Here is a 24247-nt window from a genome sequence, read left to right as displayed (position 1 = left end):
GAAGTACTGAGTTCGAGCTCTCTTACCAATATTAGTGGAACTGGATTTTCTAAAAAAAAGCCTTTGGGTTTCTGGAGTATAGGGCAACATATGGTGGAATTAATCACTATAAAAAGTTTACCCAACATAGTTTGTGAGTGAATATGAGTTGGTCAAATGGCAGAGAAGTTAGTTCTAAAAACCAAAGGTTTCAAGTTCGATTCTTTCATGGCGTAGCCTTTAAATTTAAATTTATTTACTTATAAAAAATTGTGCTGATACTAGTATTTAAATTGTGTACTTGTAGAAACTGGCTAATTCAGTCCACTATTAATTTTGAATGTCAATTTTGAAATTAAATACATTAGTTTTTTGAGTGTAGTCAATTTCTCACTATCATGACAAAATTAATCCCACGTGTCAAATGAAAAGTGATATGGAGATGATATAACAAAATAAATGTCAAATGATAAATCAGCATATTAATATGATTTGTTTTGAAAATTAATTAGGTATTAAAATGATTTGTTTTGAAGATTAATTAGGCAGGTTTCTATATGTAATTTGATTTTTTTAATATATTTTTTGATAAATGAGTGACATTTCGACTTAGTTAGACATTTCGACTTAGTTAGACATTTTGACATGCTACACCAGGCCAAGAAAATATCACTTTACACAGTGCGGCTTGCCACCTTAAATTCAATTCCGGTGAATTTGATTTTGTGAGAAATTAGTGTACATGCTAAAAATTCTTGTAATTTTGTTATCACATTTAAAGTAGGTATTTAAACTTGAATATGTCCTATTAAAGAAAATGGGAGTAATTCATTTAATACAATTCCTATAGTATTTCTTTTTCTTCTAATTATTACCCTTCATTTTACATGTAGAAGTGCTCATCAAGTGGAATTATCTTTATGACAAATAAATAGCCAATTTGGAAATAAATAGAGAATAGTCTGACACATGAATCTAACTAGCGAATACTATTAGATTTTAATTACCTTTATTTATTTATTTTCGCTATTAAAAAATAATAAAAATGATTTATGAAAGGCTTGAGTTTGTCCACATCTTTGGCAAGAATGCATGCTACCCTATCCAAATAAATGTCCATTGGCCATTTCCAAAATTCCCACCCTAACCTCCACAATTCACTCTTATATAGAGAGAGAAATTGTTTTTGTGTGTTGATTCAGTAATAGTATGGTTAATGTCTCTGGTCGAATTCATCATGAATGAATTGTTGTGCTCAAAAAATGTCTTGATTTTACTGAAAAATGAAATGACTTCACTACTATGGAACGTACTAAAATGACAAAATGACTCTATTACTATAAAACGAAGGGGTACAACTTAGGCACATATATTTGTCTATCATATTAGTACCAAAAAGTATTTGTCTTTTGAAAGTATAATTCCAATATTAATTTAGAGCTAGGAGAGTTACACTTACCAACTCCTAGACCATTTCTTTAGACTCGGTACAATTGGTTCATGAAATTCAGAGCCCCTTTGCTTAGTTTAGTTTCAAACTTTTGTCATGTTATCCCATAATAAATTAAAAACTAATTAGATGATAGTTTTGTTTGTGCACTTCACTTTCCACCGCAATTAAAACTAACTTTTGGCAAAACAGTGCATCATTGGACCAGGAAAGTAACATATTCCAGTATTAAGTATTAACCGGTTATATCAATTATACTTACCCAATTATTATATCAATTATACTTACCCATTTATTTTGTGACCATAGTGTCTCGAATCCCTAACCGGTCCATAGGTTTTCTTTCCTATTCTTTTGCCGCTTTCGCTCAAAGAGTTGAATTGGGAGATAATGCACTAAGTTGTTCGCAAGGGCTAACTTGATCCTCTCCCTGATGATCTAAGATAAGGGACCTCGGGGGAGCCATCGACTCCAACCACCGTCCATGTATGATCTATATCTTATCAACTGTCCATCTTACCTCATATGTTCTTGAATCTTGACACTTGACAACCTATCTTTGTCTTATTAGAGTCTTTTAACGACATTTTTTAGTCATCTTCACATTACATAGAAAAAGTGAGTCACCAGTAAGATCTAATAAGTTTTATAACACGAACCCTTGATTTACACATTGATTTGTGAATAGTCAACATGAATAAGACTTACCCCAATTTCCTCCTTTTTGAGCCTTTTCCAGTCATAGAGTCTCTATCCCTAATAGAGTCTCCCACTCCCACAATATCTACACTTGGATATATGTATAAATAATGTTTCTTCTTGAAAACTTTTTACTTTGGAAATGACTTACCAACTAAGTAGTACATACGTTAGAATACGATATCACGAGGTCATCGTGTAGGGTTAGAAGCATTAAGTTAGGTTAGAATCGAGGCGAGCAAACCACATGGAGTATGTGGTGCTTTTCCATCAATACAGCCTTGCTTTCTCTCCATGGACCACTAATTCTCTACTTGCTTACATATGTTCGTACACATCCGTACGAACCAACTTTTCATTCATTTTCCATCCAACACTTTATGACTAAATCCTATAGTGGCATAAGTGGTATTTGAATATGTGACATTTGGCATCGACCAATCATTTTCTTTTTTTTTAGCAAATGCACTAATGTCGATTGCAGTGATGATGGAAGGAGCAGTTAGGCCCGTTGTACCAACTTGAATGTTGGGAGGTGAAGTTAGTTAGTCGCAGCTGCGGATGCACGAGGGAACGGGAGAATTCAAGAGCTCCTAGGATCGCGAGACTGATTTAATTTGACTAATTGACTTACCCAATCGGGTAATACTTTGACATGCGAAATATCTAAAAAATAATAATTCATGATCCTAATACTAGTTCGATTCAAACAAGTACAATACTTTATTTATTCTGTGTTAACATAGTCGTATTTCGATTTGAGACGTTTGAGCATAATAGAGTAATTTCTACTATTTTTTGACAAAGATTAACTTATTTAATCACTACAAAAACTTATGGTTTGGCGGTGAAAATTAGTAGGTTATACAGTCCGTTCCTATTTTTAGGTGATTGGTGGCAAAATGGCCGCTAGTAAATTTACCAGCAGATTAGTAGCGAATTTATGATTGATTTTGGTACACCAACTTAATACACTAAACATCTACTATTTCTTATTATTCGTAAAAAAAAAAAAAAAACGCCTCTCTTATTTTGAAACGAAGGTAGTAATGGAAGAGATGAAATTAAAGAAGAGATAGAGGATGGATTTATCTGATTCATTCTCCAAAAACTAGTACCAAATAATATATATAGTAGAAGTAGAAATGAAATAAAAAGCATGGATTGATAATATCCTAACTTCCGACAACACAAAACTGAAAACTATGCATCCTCTCATTACCACTCCTATCCCCATTGCACCGTACCGACAACACCTTCCCACCTTCCTCCTTCACACTTTCCTCCTCACCGTGTATCACCAACGACAGCCTCAGCCTCCCGTCCCCGCGCTCGGCCGTGAGGCAGGCGGACGCACTGATCACAAGGCGCCCGCCCTCGCGGCGGGAGTGCACCCGCAAGCCGCTCGCCAGCGGAGGAGGGAAGCTCTCTTTCCCCTTCCCTCCTCCGCTAGCCCTCTGCTTCCTGGGCCTGGCCTGGGAGGCGGGGAAAGGGTCAATGCCGGCCCCGGACTCGGTGCATAGGGCCTCGGTGCACGTGTCGAGGCTGATTGAGGTTAGGCAGGGTTTGGAGAGGGGGTGGATGTACGGCTCTTCCTTCCTGTTTTGTGGGACTGATGCCAAGCATTTTTCACGTGCTTCAAAATGTTGGGAGCGAGATGACATTTTTTTTTTTTTTTTTTTTGTGTGTGTGAGAGAGAGAGAGAGAGGAGGGAATTGCATGAAAGGGAAGTGGAGAGGGTGGGGGTGTATTTATAGGGGCAAAAAGTATTTAATCAAATTGCATGGGTCGTTTTCATGCTACCCAATTGATTTTTCTTTTATGGTGTTGTTTACACGGTTTGAGGGAGTAGTGTAGGGCATGGTACTTGCATCCTTTTTTTTCAATTTTTAAGTTTGAGTTACTATAAGTTAATATACTATGTTGGTATGTGATTTGGAGATAGTCTATATACGAATAGGAGTACCGGTTCATTTTTACTATAAATGGTAGTAATAGGCTACACATTCTTCTAATTATCTAATTCCACTCATATTCCACTGGCATTTTTCCATCTACTTTTCTAACATTTTGTAAACTCTATACTGGTATATGAAGAGAATAGTTTTTGGTACTATCAATTTAGCTCGGTTTCTTTTATAGCATGAACTTTGAGAACACATGTCTCTGCAAAGTCGTAAGATCATGTATGGGGGCTTACGTCTACCCAATGCCGAAAGGTCAAGGAAGTTGATGATGTGACCGGGGAATCGGCGACCAAGTCCTCGATGCTTATTCCACAATGAGAATAGAAGTTCATGATCTACTAGCCTTCTACCTCCATGCAACATTTGCTCAGTCTAATTTTAGTGGATAACTCAAAATGATAAAATTATTCTATTTTTTCGGGATGAATGTAGTAGTCGGCAATAATAACAAAGTTAAGTTAGTGGCTATTTTTTGTTCGTTTTAATGAATTTGAATTGTAAAATTATTATAAAAAAAAAAAAAACGTTTTTAACTCATAAAAAATGAAATGTATTTTAGTTTGAATCTAGTGGTGAATTTTTTTTCCAGTGCATATTCAGTTATTTTGTACCTATGGTGTCACAAGTGGATTAACATACTAATAATAAAGTAGGGAGTAATCGTACCACGAACATATTATTGATTCATTGTAAGACACTTGCGCAGAAAGAAATTCGAATATATTTTGTTCGATTTTGCTATTTTTATCAAATTTGATTAATAGTTGGCAGGTTAATTTTATTTCATTTTCGTCATGAATACCTAAATTCATCGTATCCAAAATTGCAGTTAGGTGCGTACTCTGATTTTTAATTTTGTTTGACTATTTAATTTTTGGGACTAATTTTATGTGAAAAACGACACAAGTTAATATTCATCTAGATTGTAGAAGTACACTTTTAACCAAAAATAGATCTCGCAAATATCTATAATTAAGAGGTTGCTATTAACTTGGATTATTATTGAACCATTAGTGAATGCATTGCACATACTTCATTTATTCTTACATAAGTGTCTAAATTCTTCAAAAATCATGTGTGAAGAAATTCTTGAAAAACAAATCATGAATAATGCATTTTACCTTAGGAGTCATTTCGCTATCGTGTTGTTATCATATCGTGCCAGTACAAATTGGATAGTAATGCTGACAAGTTCGTGTCGTGCAAGTAGTAGTATTCAAGTTTAAATGTAGCAGATCGAGTCTGTCGTCATCTCGATAACAATCCAATATCTACGATTTGCCAGCCTATTATATGGAGTAACATTTATAAAGCGACAAAATTTGTTTTGTAATAGAACACTTCTTAAAGAGGGCATAAAGTGCTAAAATTAAAAGTAATACGACATATAATGGGAAAAAAAATAGTCTTTCAATATCTTTCCACTAAACGGGACTATTATTCCTAATCTAGCTTCCCCCTATTGAGTCAAAATCTTTGGTTTCTAAATGCACAAGTTTTATTTAAAATAAATCAAAACCTTTTAAAAGAGTCTAAGCTGTATCAGATGCACTAGTCTTTCAGGCTATGCTCCTGATTTAAGTCCCCTATGATGTATTCACTATTTTTAAAGATTTCTACTACTTTAATTTCTTCAAAAATAAATTGTGAGAATGTATTATAACTTGTTAGTTTCGACCATTTATTATTATTTGATGGGTCAAAATTCAAATTTGGAGTAAGTATGTTGAAGATCTGGACCTATATGTTCTACATTATCTCGTGATCTATTTGAGAAGAAGAGACTTTTATTACGTCTTGAAAACTGAACGAAATAAGAATTTGGTCAGACCCAAAGAAAATAAAGAAAAATTGAAGGTGGTGACATTGGAAACTCTGGTATTTTAATGAGCTATTACTCTATATTTGTTTTTTGGTCAGTGAGGAGTCTCGAGATGTCAAATGATCTTTCACAATTTTTAGTGTTTCGTCACATAATTAACTAATTAAGTAGTCATCACTCATCATCAAGTAAAATCTATGGAAACTAGACACAATATTATGGTCCCTCCATTTGTATACATGAGGCTTATTACAACTATGATACAAACATGGTACTACAACACTCTTCTCCCTCTAATTTAGGCTAAACAAATTAATCACCCTAAGATTTTGATGTAACGTAAAGTTAAATGATGAATTAATGCTTCCAATCAATTGCTAAACCTTTTCTAGTCCCAATCACTCCACGTATATGTATACTTTAAATGGTCGATTTTTCTTGTCCCAATTTTTGCCACAAAAGAAAAGACCAACAAAGCCTACCTCAAGATTAATTTGATGTCCAAGTGTTGTTTCAAACCACACGACAATTTATTTCACCATAATATGCCAGTTTTGAATCCATTGTCCAAATATTTGTGTGCTTTAATATATTATATTTTATTATTATATAAAAAATATTGAGCCCCGATTCACGTTTGCTATTAAAATAATTATAGATCCTAATAAAAAAATCCCAATTAAAGTTTGGGAAATAAGATAAAAACTAAAAAATTAGCACAAAAAATATTGGCGTGGTCATGATTTATGGGAACACATATTTTAATAAAAAATATATATAATTTTATTAAAATTTGAAATTACAAATATATCACTAGGCATTAATTGAAATCATGAGCAAGAAATGTTAAGACAGCCTATAAAAGAATTGTAGCAAATGATGCAAAAAAGAAAGGGAAAAAGTTGGGAATAAAATCGATATGATTATAGGGATAGATTCTTGGTTTTGTTGTTTTGTGGGTTCAAACGAGTATACCTTATTACGATAGATTAATTTCCTAAAAATGATGCTACATAATGTCATGTTATCTTTTGTGATTGTCCATTTTTATTTGTGTTGTCTTTTTGCTAATCAACCAAACAATGGATTTGATAAGTGATCACAATTCTTAATCTAAAGTAGAGTCTGTGTTCTCAGCATTAGAGCTTTTTATGGTCCATTGAAATTGAAAGAGGGGATAGAGAATAAATAGTACAAGACGTGATCAATATCCTAATTTTATCTTTAAGAACATTACCTACATTTGATTTGATTAATTCATGTATGTTATAATTACATTTGTGAAAATAAAGCAAATTTCATAGTTAGGTTAGTGTATATTTCATGTTTTTATCTTATTTGGCCTTTGTGCCTTCATTATAGGTACTTAGATTTTCTTATCTTGTTATAAAAGAGATCTTCCATGTTATGACGCATCTGCAAAACAAATACGATATTACAAGAATCTCGTACTAAATTATAGACAGTGAAAAGTGCAAACCAACGACTACCTAGTAATTCAAATATGAAGAAATCCAACATCACAAATTGAGATTTGAGCACTACACCCTCGATGACACTATTCAAGATTGAGACCTATAAATACGTACAGATCGACAACGTTGGAAGGTTACAATGTGCGCATTCAAACACAGAAGATCATCTTTCAATCAATATCGAAGTGTGTTTTAAGCATTACTTGAAACATGTATATATTCCCTTATTTCTAAACCTAAGTTATAAACCTCCAAAGTTTGGATCGAGCAAATTGGACCTTCAATTGTTCCTTACAGTAACGAGACTCCTATTCGCAGACAGAGGGAGTAACTCTATCTAATAAAATATCCCATACTAGCATTAAATACTGCATCAATTGAGTATATACAAAAACGAACTCCACAAAAAGGAGATCTTTTACAAAATTTCATTCTTGATGCTTAAATATTACAGAAAAAAAAGAGAGAATATACTGAGAATAATAGTATTAATACTGCAATTCACAATGTGACAACCCTAACCACTAAAATTGCTTGATAGTTGTTACCACCAAATTGAAATAAACAATGATGGTGCTATTTGATTCTTTGGCTTTTCCTTTCTGTTATCAAATCAAAACCTTATCAGTAGTGAATGCATATGCAAACTATTCTTTAATTCATTCATCACAAAGCAAAATCTTCCCAATTGGGCATTTTTTGCTCATAATGCACACAATTATCATCAACTTTTTGCTTAAAATAGATATCTTTCCTTTTTTTTTACCACACTAGTGGAGCCTTTTCGTTTTCTGTGGTCACAGATTGTTAATAAACAAGAGAGAGAGAGAGAAGACATCACCAAAAACTAACAAAAATATTTAACAAAAAATAACTTATTCTTCACCACAAAGCATAAACCTACAACAATTTAACAAAGGTTTTTAGTGCTACCTTGGCACATGAAAGTTCTGGATTTCAATTTGTAATGTTTCAAGTGTTTTCTGTGTTGCTGCTAACTCTTGCTGAGTTCCCAGCAGTTTACTCAACCGATCTTGTGCCGCTTCTTTATATGGTTTACCGATAAGTGTTACAAAGTTCGATAACCTGCTCGTAGCCTCCACGAGGTCCTTCTGCATTGCCTCTTCGAGCTCACGAGCTAAGGCATTGGCAGTTCTCTTCACTTTGTCCACGACCTGTCGCCTCCGGCTGGGGAAATTCGAAACTGCCAACAGCCTGCGTCAAAGATATTACACCAATCAGCATATAGAGTAGAAACATAAAGAAATCGAAACGCTGAGAGCAATGAACGCTTATATCCATTCTCGCATAAAACAAACATAAATTAAGTACTCAAATTCATAATCATATTGAAGGTTCCGATATTCTCATTTAAAATGAGCGGTGTTTAGTTTGCAGATTGATTTCGTACAACGTTGAAATGTAGCATCCCAAACAAGAAATATTGAATTGAAAGACACTTTGTGTGCAGGTAAATACGCAAGCCAGTTGTTCTGCACTAGTCAAGGTGAAACCTAAGCCAAGCCGCCCCGTTGTATTCTACCAGAAACCAGTTTACGAATGCTGAGATCAAATCTATTCTCATTGCTATTGCCTCTATTGATGATAGAGCAAACCACACGAATCCTGAGAAACGATGATAAACAGTAAGGTGAAGATTTGCGTACCCTCCGGCAGAGCAAAGGCCCAAAGCAAGAAGATCTTCTTGAGTGGTGGGTAAAACAGATGTCAAAAGTGATGCAGACAGGCCAGCTGCCCCCAATCCGCCAAAAGTACCCAAGAGCTGTAAATCAAAGACCAGAACGGCAGTGGCATTGTTAGACCGAGTCATCATATAAACCACAGTTTCTGCTTTCCCCATATATATATCAGATTAGTTAACTAATATGCTTAATAGAATCACATTTATTGTCTTGGCACCAAATGAGAGCTGCGGTTACAATTTAAAATGCATTTCAAGATCTTACCGCTTCACGAATCTCTTGTTCAAACAGTTTAGAAGCAGCAGCTGCACTAAAATCTCTAATAACTGCCCCACCTAGTTCATGTTTTGTCCTTAGCAGCTCACTGGCCTCCAGCTGGGAGGAAGACCGAACAACTGAAGGCCAACGTTTCTCAAATGATTCTTTGTATAGATTTCCTTTGCGGGCATTGTTCGACTCTAACCACATAGCATACTCCCCAAGCAGTTTCTGGATGCCAACAACTTTTTTTTCAGAACAAAACTGTGTATGAGGATATTGCTAGCATGTAAAATAAACAAGAGCGAAAGCTATTATAGTGCAGGCTTCACATGAATTTAGGTATTCACGAAAAAAGATATCCAATTCAAGTCTAGAAAGACATCCTAGCTAACAGGTCTTTGCATGTACAGGCTACATCATCCATTATTTAAGTACAATTAAACACGACTCAAGTCAATCTGGTACTAAGCCCCACAGCTCTCATTACTATTCAGGAACCATATTTAGTGATAACATGACTTTTACGTAACACAAACTCGAAATATCAAAATCTTGTGTCCCTATTTAGGCTGGAAGAAAATGTGGAGCGTTGAATTGATAGAACTATAATAGAGATTTCGCCTATCATGAACATATAACAGAACCATGTACTCACTTCAGCTTCCGAGGCAGCAGGGTCAATAATTTCACTACGGAGACTTAAGGTCACTGACATCTTGGAAGATTTATCTCCACTGAGAACAAATGAAGCAACAAGGTCAAGATTTGATAATTGCAGGGTAGACTCTGCAAGTTTGATTGCACGCGCTTGTGTATTATCAATCTGCATTTGTTTTGTCCACCAAGAATAACATAAGCATGCGAAAAATTAAAATCACAGAAAGCAATATGTGATTCACATGGATTCTGTTATACCAGAGATAAAATTTGTTTCTTCCAAGAAATGCTCTGAGTTTCCAGTTGCAGTGTATACTCTTCTACACTACTTAGAAGATCATTCACAAACACCAAATCCTCTTCAGCCTTAAGACGCTCCTCACTGACAAGTTTTTGACAAGCAGATAGTAGCCGCTCAGAAATCTTAACGGGCGTTTCCAGCTTGAGCTTTATTCTTGTAATCCCATTATCTGTTGAAGTGTCCAAAAAGCTAAATAGATACTTTTCAAAACTGGAGAAGTTGTTAGCCCCTGGATATGGAGTATTTGATAATTGTTCGTGCTCTTCAACACCGTGAGGAGCAGAAACTTTTGCTTCAAGAGTACTCCGAGCGGATACAGGATATAGTGTGACATGATCAGCATTCAGCATATTCTGTATGTTTTCCTTGATGAACACTAAAGCTTCTTCAAGCTGCATAGAAAGACTAAATTGGCTAAATATAAAAAATAAATGCTCTCTCTGCTGCACAATAAGGGTACACTTCCTACATATAGAGGATTGAATAGTAGATAATGGCTCAAACCTCATCTGCACTACGATACAGGTCAGACTTATTTAGCACAAAAACAACTTTTTTCTTCCATTGTTGTATATAGCGAAGAAATGCAACCTACAGAAACATGAGAAGCCGATATTAGCAAGCCAAAGAGAAAGAAAAGAGGGGGGAGCAAAGGTATACAAGGATACCAATGGAGGCAATGAACCACCCAAAAAGGAATTACTGCAAAGAAAGTAAATAATAGTTGGACATTCGGAATTAACACAATTTCTTTAAACAAGGACAACTGGACAGCAATCTAAAAGAAAGTTAAGGTGCCAAAATTACAACATAAATGAAGCATGTAATATTTCAGGAAAGGACCCAAAGTTCAATATTGAAAACCATTAGTTCCGCCTGAAAAAGAGAGGGCAGTCAGATGGCAAATTTGTCCCACATAATCATCATGAAGTATTTTCGGGGATGAATTAATAGGCCATGATCAGGCTACCTAATACTATGAATTAATGAGTTGAGGTAGCAACAGCACATAAACACAGCCCACGAGTTTTGGAAAGTCCCACAAGTCATGAGTGAAAGTGAACTGATGAAGTCATTACAATTTTGTACTTATCAAGATATTATAAAAAGTAAACCAGAATGCAGGATTACACCAGCAGCAGCAAATATTTCATACCTCACTCTCAGTCAATGGTCGGTCAGCTGACATGACGAAAATAAGTAAATCTGCACGAGGGACGAATTCCTCTGTGAGCCGTTGTTGCCTTTGAAGAATCACATTTGTTCCAGGAGTATCAACGATTATCATCTGCTTGGGGGAGGGGGGCAAAAAGGAATATCAAGCCTGATAGTTGAGACATGTTTGGATGACATCTTGAATTTATGAAGCCAAACCAACCAAGTCAAATCTCCAGTTGGTGAAAGTAACAACTGAAGGATGAAAACTGCTTATCCTTCCCGAAAACAATGAATCTCCCTTAAAGTAAAATTTTAGAAAGTCATCTTGGTACTTTAGGTTTGCATGATAGGCTGACAATTAGGACTGATGCAACAACGAAGATAAGAAGAAAATAAAGGACAGTTAGGCTAAAAATTTCTGCGAAATCATATCTAGTGTTACAAAAGAACTAGTTACTGCAGATGATACAGTGTTCAAAACACCAATTGTTCAATCCCAGAACTACTGACCAAACTCTACTATAAGAACACAATTTCAATGGACAATAACTTTTTGCCTGCGCAAAAACTGAGAGCATGTAGTGAGTGTGAAATGAAATTTTGAAGTGAAACCTTCAACCCTGGACAGATCAATATAAGACAAAATACTTTTTTCTCCTGAGACACTCTTGGGCTAAGAGGAACTCACTTCTTTCAGAATTGGTGCAGGTATATAGCATATGTATTGACCATCAGGATGCCTTTCACAACGCTGCTCGCTAAATTCTGAATCATCATAGCGTAGAAAAGTAATCTCGTTAGTTGTAGGAATAACCCCATCCTTCAAGTATCTTTGCCCAAGAAGAGCATTGATGACACTCGACTTTCCTGAGTTGAATTCTCCCTGGTAAATCATGCAAACAAAAATCTTAGCAAGGCTCCCTGTGTAGTCTAGAAATGAAAGTTATGTTGGTCCTTGCAGTAAACAAGTAATGCACACTTAGATCATGGAAAGAATAATTGGTTGAGTAATAAAAAAGGAACACCAAATAGACCTGGCAATTATACAGATCGTGACGGAAGCTAACAGAAAGAATACATAGCCGAATCTTTGTGTCAAAGATAGAATAATATCCTTTTCCTATTTACTATTTCTTCCTTCTTCGTTTTCTCCTGTTTGGGGGAGTTTAAGTAAAAAAAAGGAAAAAGAAATCTTGCAAGATCAATAATAAAGCTTAGAAGTCTTCCTACTTAAAGTCAATTCTACTTTAGATGGAAAATGAACAAATACCAATCTGTCAAAAGCTCCTTCCAATATAAGATCTAGTTCATTATCCCATGAGCAAGCTCATGACATGAAACTATTTTTGTGATAACTTTTATATTTTTGTTAGTCACAAATACATGTTTCATAAATTAGCTTAGTGTTATATGAATATTATAGGTTTTATGTAAATAATTTATTTGTTTAAAAGTTAATTAAACTCAAATTTGGGCTCAAATTAAAGGATTGATTGGCAGAGGAAAACAATCTATACCCAATTTAAGATGCAATACTCACACAAAACTTAAATTTTACAACTATATTACCACCTTTATTTCTCATTTCTCTTTTTTTGCAATAAGATTATCCCCAATTCCAGCAGTCAGCCCCAACAAATAAGCCAAGCTCATGTTTTTCGTTACACCCCTAAATCGCAAAAGAAGATGATCATGCAGCAGTCAACAACAAAATATTATGCCACTGGATATATCTACAGCCAGTCAAAGGGAACAAAACCAAGTGTAGAAAGGGTAAAAAGTATATAAGCCAATAGTGTTCAACCCTAAAAGAAGGACAAAATACTTCATAAAGGAATAGAACTCCAACAAATGGTTAAATATAAGACTACCAACACATAACCTCTAGAAGTTTTTCGATCAAGCAATGGGAAGAATTAAGACCTCATGAAAAGAATATGTGGACCAAACCTATGTTTCACCAGATAAATTTTTGTCACAAGCATATAATGGCTTCAGGCTAGTTAAACTAACTTCTAACCAGTAACAAAAAATACATTAAGAATTTTAGAGCTGATACCCAAGTATATCCGTAGAATCAGAATTGGTTGAAGTTCAGCACACAATTACCACTATAACAATAGAAAATGGCTCGTGAAGTTGAGAAACGGCATCTTTGAGAAGTGAGATATCCCCCATCTGACATTTTAGATTTAAAGGTTATGTTAGTCGTAGCCTAAAGACAAGCAGCATAATGGAATATGATCGATCATAACTACCAAAGGTTTTTAGCAATGAAGGATCACCATTGGTGCAGCTCTTTCGATAACACTAGTAGCTTCAATCAAAATCGTTCGCTCCTTGTCTAGTAACTGTTGTTCTCTCTCTTCCAATCTCGTAAAACCACCAATCATCTTTTTCCCATAAAAACCATTCTGTGTGTCTATAGTTTTGATATTTTCAAAGCTTTGTCCTATGTCGTCTACTTTTGCATTTGATGCAAACTCACTGTGAAATAACTTACTCGATCCATCTTCTCCCAACAATTTCAATTCATCCACTGAAACAACAACACCACTAGCTCCTGAGTTTAGCGAATACCGCGGCATTTCATCTTTAGGAGAATCAACCATGATAAAAATTGGAATTTTTATACTCCCTGATATGGAGCTTATGAGCTCCTCAGAAGAAGCACCTCCTTTCAGAGTAAAAATAAGAAAATCGGCACCCTCAGAAACGGAGGCATCTAATGCAGCATCATAAGTTTGGACGTTTCTAGCTACCAAAGGAAGCATCACTGAATCAGTTCTCGCATCCATCATTGTATTTCTTGCCACAATAGTAGGCAAACCTATCAAATAAAAAAAATTAAAAATTAACAAGAATCACCCCCAAAACATAATTCAATAACTAACAGATAAATGCGGAGCTAACGAATAGGTCAAAATTAGATTCATGTTTCTGACATTCAACAATTCACCCACCGTATCTTTCAAACATGAACTATACTTACCTCCAGTAAAATTGGAATTAGGATTTCCACGGATCCAAACTCATTACTCTAGAAATGAAGTGTATGTACTGCAAAATTAGCTAAGCAGACACTCTTTTTGCAGATCTCGCAATACGCGATAAACGAAAATGCTAATGACCGATGAAATCTAGCTCAAGCCACAGAGAAATTATACGCACTCACCTTGATCAGAAAGCACGACGCCATTAGCACCAACTGCGGCGGCAATATCGACGCGCTCATCGATCAGCAAATAAGCACGGTCTCCGATCACAGATTTCAGCAGACACGCCGCCTCATACAGCCTCTTCCCGCTGCCTTCGCCTCCAGCGAGCACCACAATCCCTACTCTGTCCGAAACGGCGTCGTCTACGAGATCGATGACCGCCTTTTCATCCCTATCCAAGTCGTCGGAGCTCAGCCGGAGAACGAGATTCGGCACTCTGATCTCCGGACGCTTGTATCCGCCGGGGAACAAACTCCTCGGCGGATCCTGACTGATAGAGCTCGAGATTACTGCATTCCTTCCAGATAAGTCGCCGGAGCGAGCGAAGAGAGAGGTTCGCAGAGCTCCGCGGCGAGGAGGAGGAGGTCGTGGAGAGTATTTGTTGTGGAATAGGAAAAGGTGAGGGCAGAGGTGTGTGAAAGTTAATGGAGAGAATGAAGATATTACCATAGATTTGACGGCGGTGCTGCGGCGGCGAAAGAGGTGGCGGTGGAGAGTAGAAAATTAGCACGAATTTCGCATGTATTTTTATGGTTGTGGTGATGAGCGTTGGAGTGTTATCCACAGATTTCTTGTATTCGTTTTTCTTTTTTATTTTATTTATATCGTTGAGGAAAAGGGATTTTTGAATTGCGGGAAGATGTTTGTATTGTTGGCTCGTCGAATCGCAGGGTTTTCAATCTTTCTTGGTGGGCTCCAATCTATTATTGATTAATTATTACTCCTTGCATCCACCATTAGGAGTCTCATTCATGGGCGATACGGATTTTAAGAAATGTTAAGAAAAATTGGTGGAAAAAAGTTAGTGGAATAGGGGTCCAACTTGTATATATTAATTTTAAATGAAATGTGAGTGGAACGAGTTAGTGGAAGGTGAGACCCTATTACCATTTATGGTAAAAGTGAACCGGAACTTTTATTCGCGGACGGACTAAAATGGAAAAACAAGACTCTTATTCGCAGACGGGGGGAGCAGTATGTTAATTTATTTATAATTGCTTGTTCATCTATAATTTGTACTAGTACTAGTTTATGGATAGTGAAGACTTGTTTTAATTTTGAAATTTCGAAATAACAATTTTTCTTCATCTTATTTTGTGATTATTTATTTATTATATTTTACTTTTACTATGTCACGCATTATATTATTCCCTTCGTCCCCGATTAAGAGTCACGCTTTGATCGGGCATAGGTTTTAAGGAAGTGTTTGAATGTGTAATAAATGAAGTTAGGTAGTGAAATGTGAGACCTCTTTGACTTTTTCTATGTAATAAATTTATTAGGTAATGGCATTTTGTGTAATAAATGGAGTTAGGTAATGACATTTTTTGTAAATTTTGCTAAAAATAAAGGTATTTTTGATGTCCAAATATAGTAAGTAGGAAGTATGACTCTTAATGTGGGATGGACCGAAATAAAAAAGTGAGACTCTTAATCGGAGACGGAGGGAGTAATACATTTCCACCACAATCCTTCTCATTTCTTAAAACATGAGCGAACCAAAATTAAGATATGTATTGGGAGGCGAGGTGAAGCATGTGTTTGTGATGACACAAGCTTTTGTATAAAGAATTATGAATTATAGAAATAAATAAAAAAGATAGATTGATAGGGACTTCAATTTCAATTATGTTTCATGTACCATTTGTTGATCAAGCTTACTTAAGTTCCTCAATTATGTGATTAGCTACATTGACTGTCCTTTTTCAATTGATCATTTCAAGAGGCGGCTATGTATATTTAATTATCCATTTGACTATCTTAACTTCTCTCAATATATATTGAGTACAAATCTAAAGCGAGGCTCGATCCAAAAACAAATCCGTACGGCTTAATCTAAAGCGAAAACTCAAACTTCTACTGGAGTCGACAATCCGAACACAATAATATGATGCAACTTTTTCATCCAGAAACACAATAATAAGCATTTCAATGTTTGTCTCAAAATACAGATTAACTGCAGCATTAATTTACAACAAATTCCAGAAGCAAGCAATAAGCCTACTCTTGTTCTTCTTCATCAAAGCACTCATCCAAGGATTTGGAAAATCCCAACATGTCTGCATAGGGTGTTCTGAAGCTCCCATCTTCCTCTTCACCACCTTCTCGTGGAGACGAAAAATCGAGCTGCATTCCCCTCAGCAAGCTCTCGTAAGAAGACGAGAGATCCTGCGATGTCAGCTGGTGGTACTCCACAAGCTGATGCAGGCACTGGTTTTCCCTAGTCAAGTTTGCGTTCTCGTTCGCCAGCCTTGATTTCTCTGCAAGAAGCGCTTCGAGTTGAAGCCTCACCAGGTCGTCGTCATCTGTCCCTTCCCCTAGTCCATCGCGAAGCTTCCTATTCTCTTCCTCCAGAAGCCCGCACCTCTCCTGCATAAATGCCATATCCGACCTAATCGACTTCAGCTCCCTAGCCATGCTCGCTGCTCGTGTCGCCATGGTGATTGCCAGCTGTGGAGAGACAACATTAGTTAATCACTTAATCCTACTATATATAATCAATCCCACAAACACAAACTACACTGTTTTTCAAGTTATTTGATGATAAGGATACCTACATTTTTTGCTTTCTTGATCTTCTCCATGTCTTTAGAGCCCTTTTTGTTTGCCTCATGTGCAGTTTCTTCTTCATCTTGATCATCGTTGCATTCCTCCGAATCCAGCTTTCGCTTCAATCCTCTGTTGTCAATGTTCTCATCTTCTTGTTTCTTATCAGCTTTACTACTCTCTCCCTCTACAGAATTTTCTCCTTCTTTGGCTTTCTCAATGGTGGCATGTAAGATTTCACTCAAAGTCGGCTGTTTAGCTAGACTTCTAGCTCCCTTGAAAATGAAGACCAGAGGCAACACATGAATAGTAACTAACAGTCTAATGAAATCAATGAGTTTGGATAATTGAACACAGATTCACAGATAACTCATCAATTATTACTAACATTCTATTGAAATCAATGAGTTTGGATAATTCAATTTTGATGTTGCCAGCAAGAGTCATTATTGTAAAATTAGGTTAAAACGGGTGAGAATTCAACACAAAACAATAGGAGAAAATCCACACAAAGTCTGAATCAAATGCCCTAACATCAAGCACATTCAAATTAGGGATTTCGCACTAAGAAAACTGCAATTGAGTTGGAGTGCTACCTCAAGAGCAGTCTCGAGATTACTAGAGAGATGAGAAAGCGACTGAGCCACTGAATCAAACCCTCTCAGCAAAAGCAACGAATCCTCCTTCAATCTATCCGCATGATTTACAGCTTCGGAACTCTAAAATTCGGAAACAAGCACAAATCAGCCCCAATCCAGCCATCTAGGGCTAAGCAGCTACGAAATCAATCGATCCAAAAAAAAAGGCTCACCGATTTCGGCTTCTGATTCTCGAGAAGCGTGTCGACGCGGCTGTTGAGAGTGTTCCAGAAGCGCTTATCGGAAGAAGGACTGAACAACGGAGGAGAAGAAGCAGGCATTGAAAATCGATGCGGCTGTTGAGAAGCGGAATTGAATTATCAGCGCAGGATCACCAGATTTCGCATTAAATGGAGAGCGTTGTAGATTTAAAAATGAGTACCTTGTGGAGGGAAGCAGGGGATGGAGATTCAACTGAAGTTGCCATTAGAGCTCTCTTCGGATTTGGAGAGAGAGAGTTTTGAAGAGAGAGGTATCGGTAACGGATAGTTTGGGAGGTATCTAATTTAAATAGACAAAGCTATGGCAAGTTGGCAACGTTCTTATAATCAAACGGCTCATATTTTGTGAAACAAATAGAAATATGTAAAATTTGTTACTAAAATATTGAATCAAGTTTTTTGATAAACTGAAATTAAATTCGAAATTGAAAAAAATATACTATTGAATGAAGTATTTTGATAAAGGGAAAATTAAGTAGTAATTTGAAATTGTAAAAAATACGTAATTCGAATTTTAAAAAATATACTCCTACTATTGAATGAAGTATTTTGATAAAGGGAAAATTAAGTAGTAATTTGGAATTGTAAAAAACAAATAAATAAAATGTGTGGCTGCTGGGATTCGAGCCCAGGTCTCCACGGCCACAACGTGGAATTCTTACCACTAAACTACAGCCACATTGTTGTATATTAAATTTAGTTCAATTTAATTATTAGAATACCATAGTTTGACATTGAAATAGGAATATATATTTGGACAATAGATTTAGGTGCCGTTTGGCTAAGCATATTTCCGACAATTTTACTACTAAGATATTCAAAAAATTTATAAGATGTGAATGCAAAAGATGAATTGATGAACTTAAGTATTTGAGAGGTTATAACTTATAAGTTGTCGGAGACTTGGAGATGTTGATAAATTTATTATGCCAAACACTTTTCAAGAGCTTAATAGCCTAGTCAAACACCCTCTTCATTTTGTGATTTATGGAGTACTTAGTATTTTTTTAGCATTTACAAAGAGAGAAGAAATAAAATGAGAAGAATTATCTTTCGAATTTCTGTGACGAAGATTTCGATCAAGATATGAAAATTTTGGACAAAAAATTTGAGCCTCAAAATGTTCTATTACAACCTCAAAATAAAAGGCAAAAATATATTCTCAAGTAAAAGAAAACAAAGCAAAGGTTGTATTTTTGTGGCTGCTGGGATTCGAGCCCAGGTCTCCACGGCCACAACGTGGAATTCTAACCACTAAACTACAGCCACTTTGTTGTTAAGCTTCTTCCAAGTATAGTATAAAACAAAAACCTAAGAGAAAATTTAATAAGTTCTGGTTCAGATTATCACTTTTGTTTTATCTCATAATTATTCAACCATAGACTATGTTTAGGTATATGATTAAACAAATTATTCATGAAAAATATCATTTTAGCTAAGTTGCTAGCGATTACGCACAACCTATTTAGTTAGTCGTTTTCCCTCTAACCGATAGGTCGGAAATTGAATCACTACAACCGAAGACTCTTCTTCTCTTCTCTTCTCTTCTTCACTTATTCACCAGTAATCACCGCAGGAGCAAACGCCATTCTCAAAATGGTGTTTCCGGTTCGTGTCGCTCAACGATCTTCGATATCAGCTTGATCGCAACGTGGCAATCCTCACAGATACGTATATTCTTCGTAACCCTGATTGGCGTCCCCGGCCTGCTATTGATGAGCACAAACACAATCGCCAACCTCTCGCTATGCATCACCAAATGGTTCCCCTTTTCCTCCTCCTCCACATCGTGCAGGGCCGTCTCTGTCCTGGGAACGTAACCTGATTCCTTCATTTTCGCCAACAAGACATCCAACGCTTCGTATATCTCCTTTGACTGGTGGTGTGACCGATCACCAGCAAGGAACGTGTGGACTTGACCACGAAGCTCTACATTGCTCACACCGGGTACTTTCTTCAATCCTCTGTCCTTCATGATCGTTCGAACCAATGTTACGTCTCTCCATCTCCCGGCCCTGGCGTATATGTTCGATAACAGGACATAGTAGCCGGATTGACGTGGAGCCAATTCGAATAACCCCGATATCCATGTTGTTGTAGACATGGCAAGCATTCAGTAGAGCTCCCCACACCCTGTCATTAGGCTCCACCAGCATCTCCTTAATCCGAGCATACGCCTCATCAACGAGACCAGCACGGCCAAGCAGATCAACCATACAAGTAAAGTGTTCAACTCTCGGAGAAATATTGTACCTCTCTGTCATCATTCTGTAATAATCGCGTCCCTCTGCTAGCAATCCCGCGTGCCTGCAAGCTGAGAGAATCGAAACGAACACTATGGAATCCGGGACGATACCTAAATCCTGCATTTTCGAGAACAACTCAACAGCTTCGTGGCCTTTCCCACTCCTGCCATAGGCAGACATCATTGAAGTCCAAGAAACAACATCCTTGATTCTCATTTCCTCCAACACTCTCCTCGCCTCGACTAAGCACCCACACTCTGCATACATATCAATCAACGCGTTCTCCACGGATAAATTAGGTTGCATCCTCTTCAATTTCACGAATCCGTGGATCCTCTTCCCCAGTGACAGAGCAGAGACGGAAGCACACTAGCTAGAGTGATCGAATCCCCGTGCCTCCATCTCCATGTAAAGCTCAACCGCCTCATCCGACATGGAGTTATTCGTATGAATCGAAATCACCACATTCCACGCCACCAACTCCTTCGAATCCATATTCACGAAAATTGTCTTCACAAACATGACATTTTCGACACTGGTGTGAGTCACAGCCGGAGAGAGGCTAGCCATAGTCCCAGAATCAATGCACGCCTAACATCTCCATCTCTTTGCACACCTCCAACGCTAAATCGAATCTCCCACTCTGCGCGTATCCGGCCACTAAAGAGTTCCAAGACACGATATCCCTAAACGGCATCCCATCAAAAACGCGCCTCGCCTCCACCACACTCCCACATTTCCCGTACATCGCAACAAGGCCGTTGCCGGTAAACAGATTCAAATTCACAGCGGGAGAGTGCATCTGCGCCCCGAAACCTAGCTTTCAGGACACACGGGAACGTGTAGTGATCGGGGGAAACGCCCGAGGCCAGCGCGATTTTCTTCGTACAAATGGTTGTTGACGTAGCTCCTGATCATGACGTTGCAAACCACGATGTTTCTCTCGGGAATTTTGTCCAACACCTTGCGGCGGGCGGCGTAGGCGCGCATCAGCTTGAGCTTCTGCAGTGTGTTGATGCCGGGGAGCTTGTCCAGGGAGAGGATGATGGAATTGGAAGCGTCGGCGGTGGAAGTTTTGGCTTTTCATTTACTAAGAATGTGTGTTAGAAGAATAAAATATTGTTTGGCTATATTATGATGAATAAATCCATCAAACAATGAAATGATTCAGTATTTTTTGGCAATAATTTTTGTTTGATTGTTCTAGTGTGATAGTGTTAAACAAAATAAATTACCATTATTCCAATTTTAAATCGAACGACTATTTACTGTTAATATTAATATAGATTTCATATATTATAGGCAGTGGCGGAGCCAAAATTTTTTCGATGGGGGGCCCAAATTTCTAATTGATAATTTTCCAGAGCCGATAAGGAATAGCCGCATAAACAATAGAGGGATCATTAAGAGGAACAAATAGATAGTGAAAATAATTAAAACATGGACAATAAAAACTAGTATGAATATATTTGAAGACTAAGTCAATGTGAATTATTTTCTTAAATTATGAAAATATTAATGTGTGAAATTCATTACATGAATTACTTTTTGTGAGATAATCAACAAAACCTATAAATAAAAATTAAAGATGCTAGTATTATAGGAGTATGTATTTACATATGGGGATGATAATATTTTTAATTCATAGATTAAAATTAGAAAATGAAAGAAAATAATGATACGGTATGTTATTTCATATTTTTTGAGGTTAAGGAATAACTTTTTATTCTTAGATATATATATATATATATATTATTTTAAATTTTTTAATGATAGAGAATAAATATAAATATTCTATAATAATATTATAGCATAATAGGGTATTAAACATTAAAGAGGAATATAAAAAGCTTTACAAAAAATGAAAGCAAAGAAGCTGGGCCTAAAGGGATTCAAACTTAGGATCTTTTGTTTGAAAGACTTAGAATGAAACCGACTGAGCTAGAGAGATAATTGGAATATATTGTATAGATATATTAAATATAATAATAATCCAAATGGGTGAGGGGCCCAAGGACCCCCCTGGGCCCAGCGTGGCTCCGCCACTGATTATAGGAGTATTTAATTTTTCTTTACTTAATAAATAATTTATCACTTAATAAACACGAAATTTCTTATGTTTATATAAAAAGAAAAATGTTACACTACTATGAAATATTCTAAAAAATGATAAAATGATTCTACTATTACGAAACAGAGGGAGTAAGATATACAAGATAATAATGAGAATGAGAAAAACAGAAAAATAATTAAATAATTATATATTCATGACGTTAGAATTTGTTTTTGTTTTTTTTTCTCTGTTTCAATCTTAATTTTTTATCTTTTATTTTTTCTCCGATTTTCTTTTTATATTTTCTGTTTTGCATAATACTAGTACTATATTTTATGTGAAGTAGATTCCTTTTGAAAATTATTATTATTCACAAAATTATAATATTTTTATTGACTTATTGTAAATGGTAAATATCCACAGTATCGACCCTTGTATTGTTTTATCGACAAATGTTACTTCTAACGATGACTAAATTCTTTTTTCATTTAGTATTCGTCCATATGACCATATCTCTTGCAATCTCCAACTGCCTATATTGGAGTTGTTTTCATAGACGTAAACACCAAAAAAAAAACTCTAGGCTTGGGTCCTGACGTCAAAATCTCATCTCTGTCAAAAGCATGTTTATCTTATAATTTGATTTGTGCACGCAATGATGAATTGTATTCTTGATTTCTTGGATTTAATTAGTGGGCATCAATCATCATAAACTTAATCACCACATATTGTGTATTAGTCTCTAAACAGCTTATTGGATAATATGTGCCAGATTGTCAGGTTATTTGAAATAAATAATACTCCATTAGATGTGATATATAAGTTGATATCATATTGCATCATGCTTCCCCATGACTTCGATTACACTTAAGATAGAATCACAAGAAAACATTAAATAACACTAAATAAATCAAATTCCAGATGTTTGATCTTCCATTATCTGAAATCTGATTCTCTATTAACACCTATTATTATATAAATACACGATCGCCACCGTTCTTATTATAATAATGCCTGCAAAAGTTTACTGCCATTTCATGAATAAAATATTTATTTTTTAAAGATATAAAAATTGCGACGTAACTACTTATACTAGAAAATTTTTAAAAATAACAACAGTTTAGGATAAAAAAAAAATTATTTAATTAAGATAAATTAACTAAATCTTTTGCTTTTTAGGACGCTTATATTTGCGCTCTCTAAGTTTTGTTGGGACACCAACAACAAAGACGTTTTTTTAAAACGTAGGTGGCATATATAGAAACACAAATTAGCACCTTTAGTTGCATTAAAAATGTCCATAATGATTTGTTTGGTTGTAGTGAACTTCTATAACACATGATATTCTAAATATAGTTCACAGGCTACTACAAAAAATTATATGATCTAGTACGTATTTTGATAGAAACTGTGAACTTTTTTATCTCCAAAAAATAACAAATACTTTCTCCGTCTAGTAATAGGAATTTTGTTTTTTTCAGCATGTATTATGAGTTCAAAAAGTTAGTGCAATTTGAATCTTGCTTTTATTATAGCACTATTATTTTTATTCATTATTTTGACATTTTTCCTCTTCCTTTCTAAACCAACAATTTTTTTCACGTCTGCATTTAATTTTAGCCCCTCTTAGTCCTCCAATCTATGACAACTAAATCAGATTTAGGTGAATTAGGACCTTTGACAATTAATCTTGATTTGGGTGAATTAAATAAGGGCTAAAAGTGGGAAAAATTGTGGCTTAAACGTTTTCTTCATTATTATAGTCCACGCCTGCAAAAAAATATTCCCAATTTTCAAGAATATTTATAATATGAATAAAAACTAACCAACACCAACTAGATCCAACATGTTA

At 35.9% G+C, this 24247-nt stretch overlaps 3 protein-coding genes, 2 non-coding genes and 1 pseudogene across 5 annotated transcripts; all 6 read right to left on the bottom strand.

Moving 5' to 3' along the window:
* Nucleotides 1-3192: 3192 nt before the first annotated feature.
* LOC148933713 (protein FANTASTIC FOUR 1-like) lies at nt 3193-3902 on the bottom strand. Its single transcript, XM_089063924.1, has one exon. The coding sequence runs from the start codon at nt 3847-3849 to the stop codon at nt 3304-3306; it is 546 nt and encodes a 181-aa protein (XP_088920050.1). The 5' UTR covers nt 3850-3902; the 3' UTR covers nt 3193-3303.
* A 4327-nt stretch (nt 3903-8229) lies between these two features.
* Nucleotides 8230-15300, bottom strand: FZL (FZO-like protein). Its single transcript, XM_089062978.1, has 11 exons — nt 14648-15300; nt 13758-14302; nt 13582-13650; nt 12161-12355; nt 11471-11602; nt 10819-10905; nt 10272-10706; nt 10012-10179; nt 9360-9584; nt 9060-9175; nt 8230-8607 (listed from the first exon to the last, which is right to left on the bottom strand). The coding sequence occupies exons 1-11, from the start codon at nt 15138-15140 to the stop codon at nt 8322-8324; spliced, it is 2751 nt and encodes a 916-aa protein (XP_088919104.1). The 5' UTR covers nt 15141-15300; the 3' UTR covers nt 8230-8321.
* Nucleotides 15301-16521: 1221 nt separating this feature from the next.
* On the bottom strand, nt 16522-18402 carry LOC148933711 (GRIP/coiled-coil protein). Its single transcript, XM_089058117.1, has 5 exons — nt 18258-18402; nt 18049-18171; nt 17834-17956; nt 17249-17512; nt 16522-17141 (listed from the first exon to the last, which is right to left on the bottom strand). Exons 1-5 carry the CDS (start codon nt 18300-18302, stop codon nt 16692-16694), a joined length of 1005 nt encoding a protein of 334 aa, XP_088914243.1. The 5' UTR covers nt 18303-18402; the 3' UTR covers nt 16522-16691.
* Nucleotides 18403-18703: 301 nt separating this feature from the next.
* On the bottom strand, nt 18704-18775 carry TRNAH-GUG (transfer RNA histidin (anticodon GUG)). Its single transcript has one exon. It is a non-coding gene; the product is annotated as a tRNA-His (tRNA).
* Nucleotides 18776-19293: 518 nt separating this feature from the next.
* TRNAH-GUG (transfer RNA histidin (anticodon GUG)) lies at nt 19294-19365 on the bottom strand. Its single transcript has one exon. It is a non-coding gene; the product is annotated as a tRNA-His (tRNA).
* A 288-nt stretch (nt 19366-19653) lies between these two features.
* LOC148933708 (putative pentatricopeptide repeat-containing protein At3g49142 pseudogene) lies at nt 19654-24243 on the bottom strand (annotated as a pseudogene).
* Between the last annotated feature and the right edge of the window lie 4 nt (nt 24244-24247).

The sequence above is a fragment of the Salvia hispanica genome, chromosome 1 (genome assembly GCF_029641045.1).
Source record: "Salvia hispanica isolate PSC_SH4W2 chromosome 1, Shi_PSC_v1, whole genome shotgun sequence".
NCBI lineage: Eukaryota > Viridiplantae > Streptophyta > Magnoliopsida > Lamiales > Lamiaceae > Salvia > Salvia hispanica.
Note: the sequence above shows the minus strand (reverse complement) of the source record. Positions and strands in the feature narration are given on the sequence as shown.

What these genes read in the sequence shown, in the direction of transcription:
- LOC148933713 (XM_089063924.1), bottom strand. Translation starts at nt 3,849, where the DNA reads ATGCAATTCCCTCCTCTCTCTCTCTCTCTCACACACACAAAAAAAAAA.
- LOC148933711 (XM_089058117.1), bottom strand. Translation starts at nt 18,302, where the DNA reads ATGGCAACTTCAGTTGAATCTCCATCCCCTGCTTCCCTCCACAAG. An exon ending in CCCCTGCTTCCCTCCACAAG is followed by an intron (nt 18,172 to 18,257) that starts GTACTCATTTTT and finishes GCTTCTCAACAG; the next exon opens with CCGCATCGATTTTCAATGCC. An exon ending in ATCTCGAGACTGCTCTTGAG is followed by an intron (nt 17,513 to 17,833) that starts GTAGCACTCCAA and finishes TTCATTTTCAAG; the next exon opens with GGAGCTAGAAGTCTAGCTAA.
- FZL (XM_089062978.1), bottom strand. Translation starts at nt 15,140, where the DNA reads ATGGTAATATCTTCATTCTCTCCATTAACTTTCACACACCTCTGCCCT. An exon ending in TGTATCGTAGTGCAGATGAG is followed by an intron (nt 10,707 to 10,818) that starts GTTTGAGCCATT and finishes CTTTCTATGCAG; the next exon opens with CTTGAAGAAGCTTTAGTGTT. An exon ending in GGCCTTTGCTCTGCCGGAGG is followed by an intron (nt 8,608 to 9,059) that starts GTACGCAAATCT and finishes TCTTTGACGCAG; the next exon opens with GCTGTTGGCAGTTTCGAATT.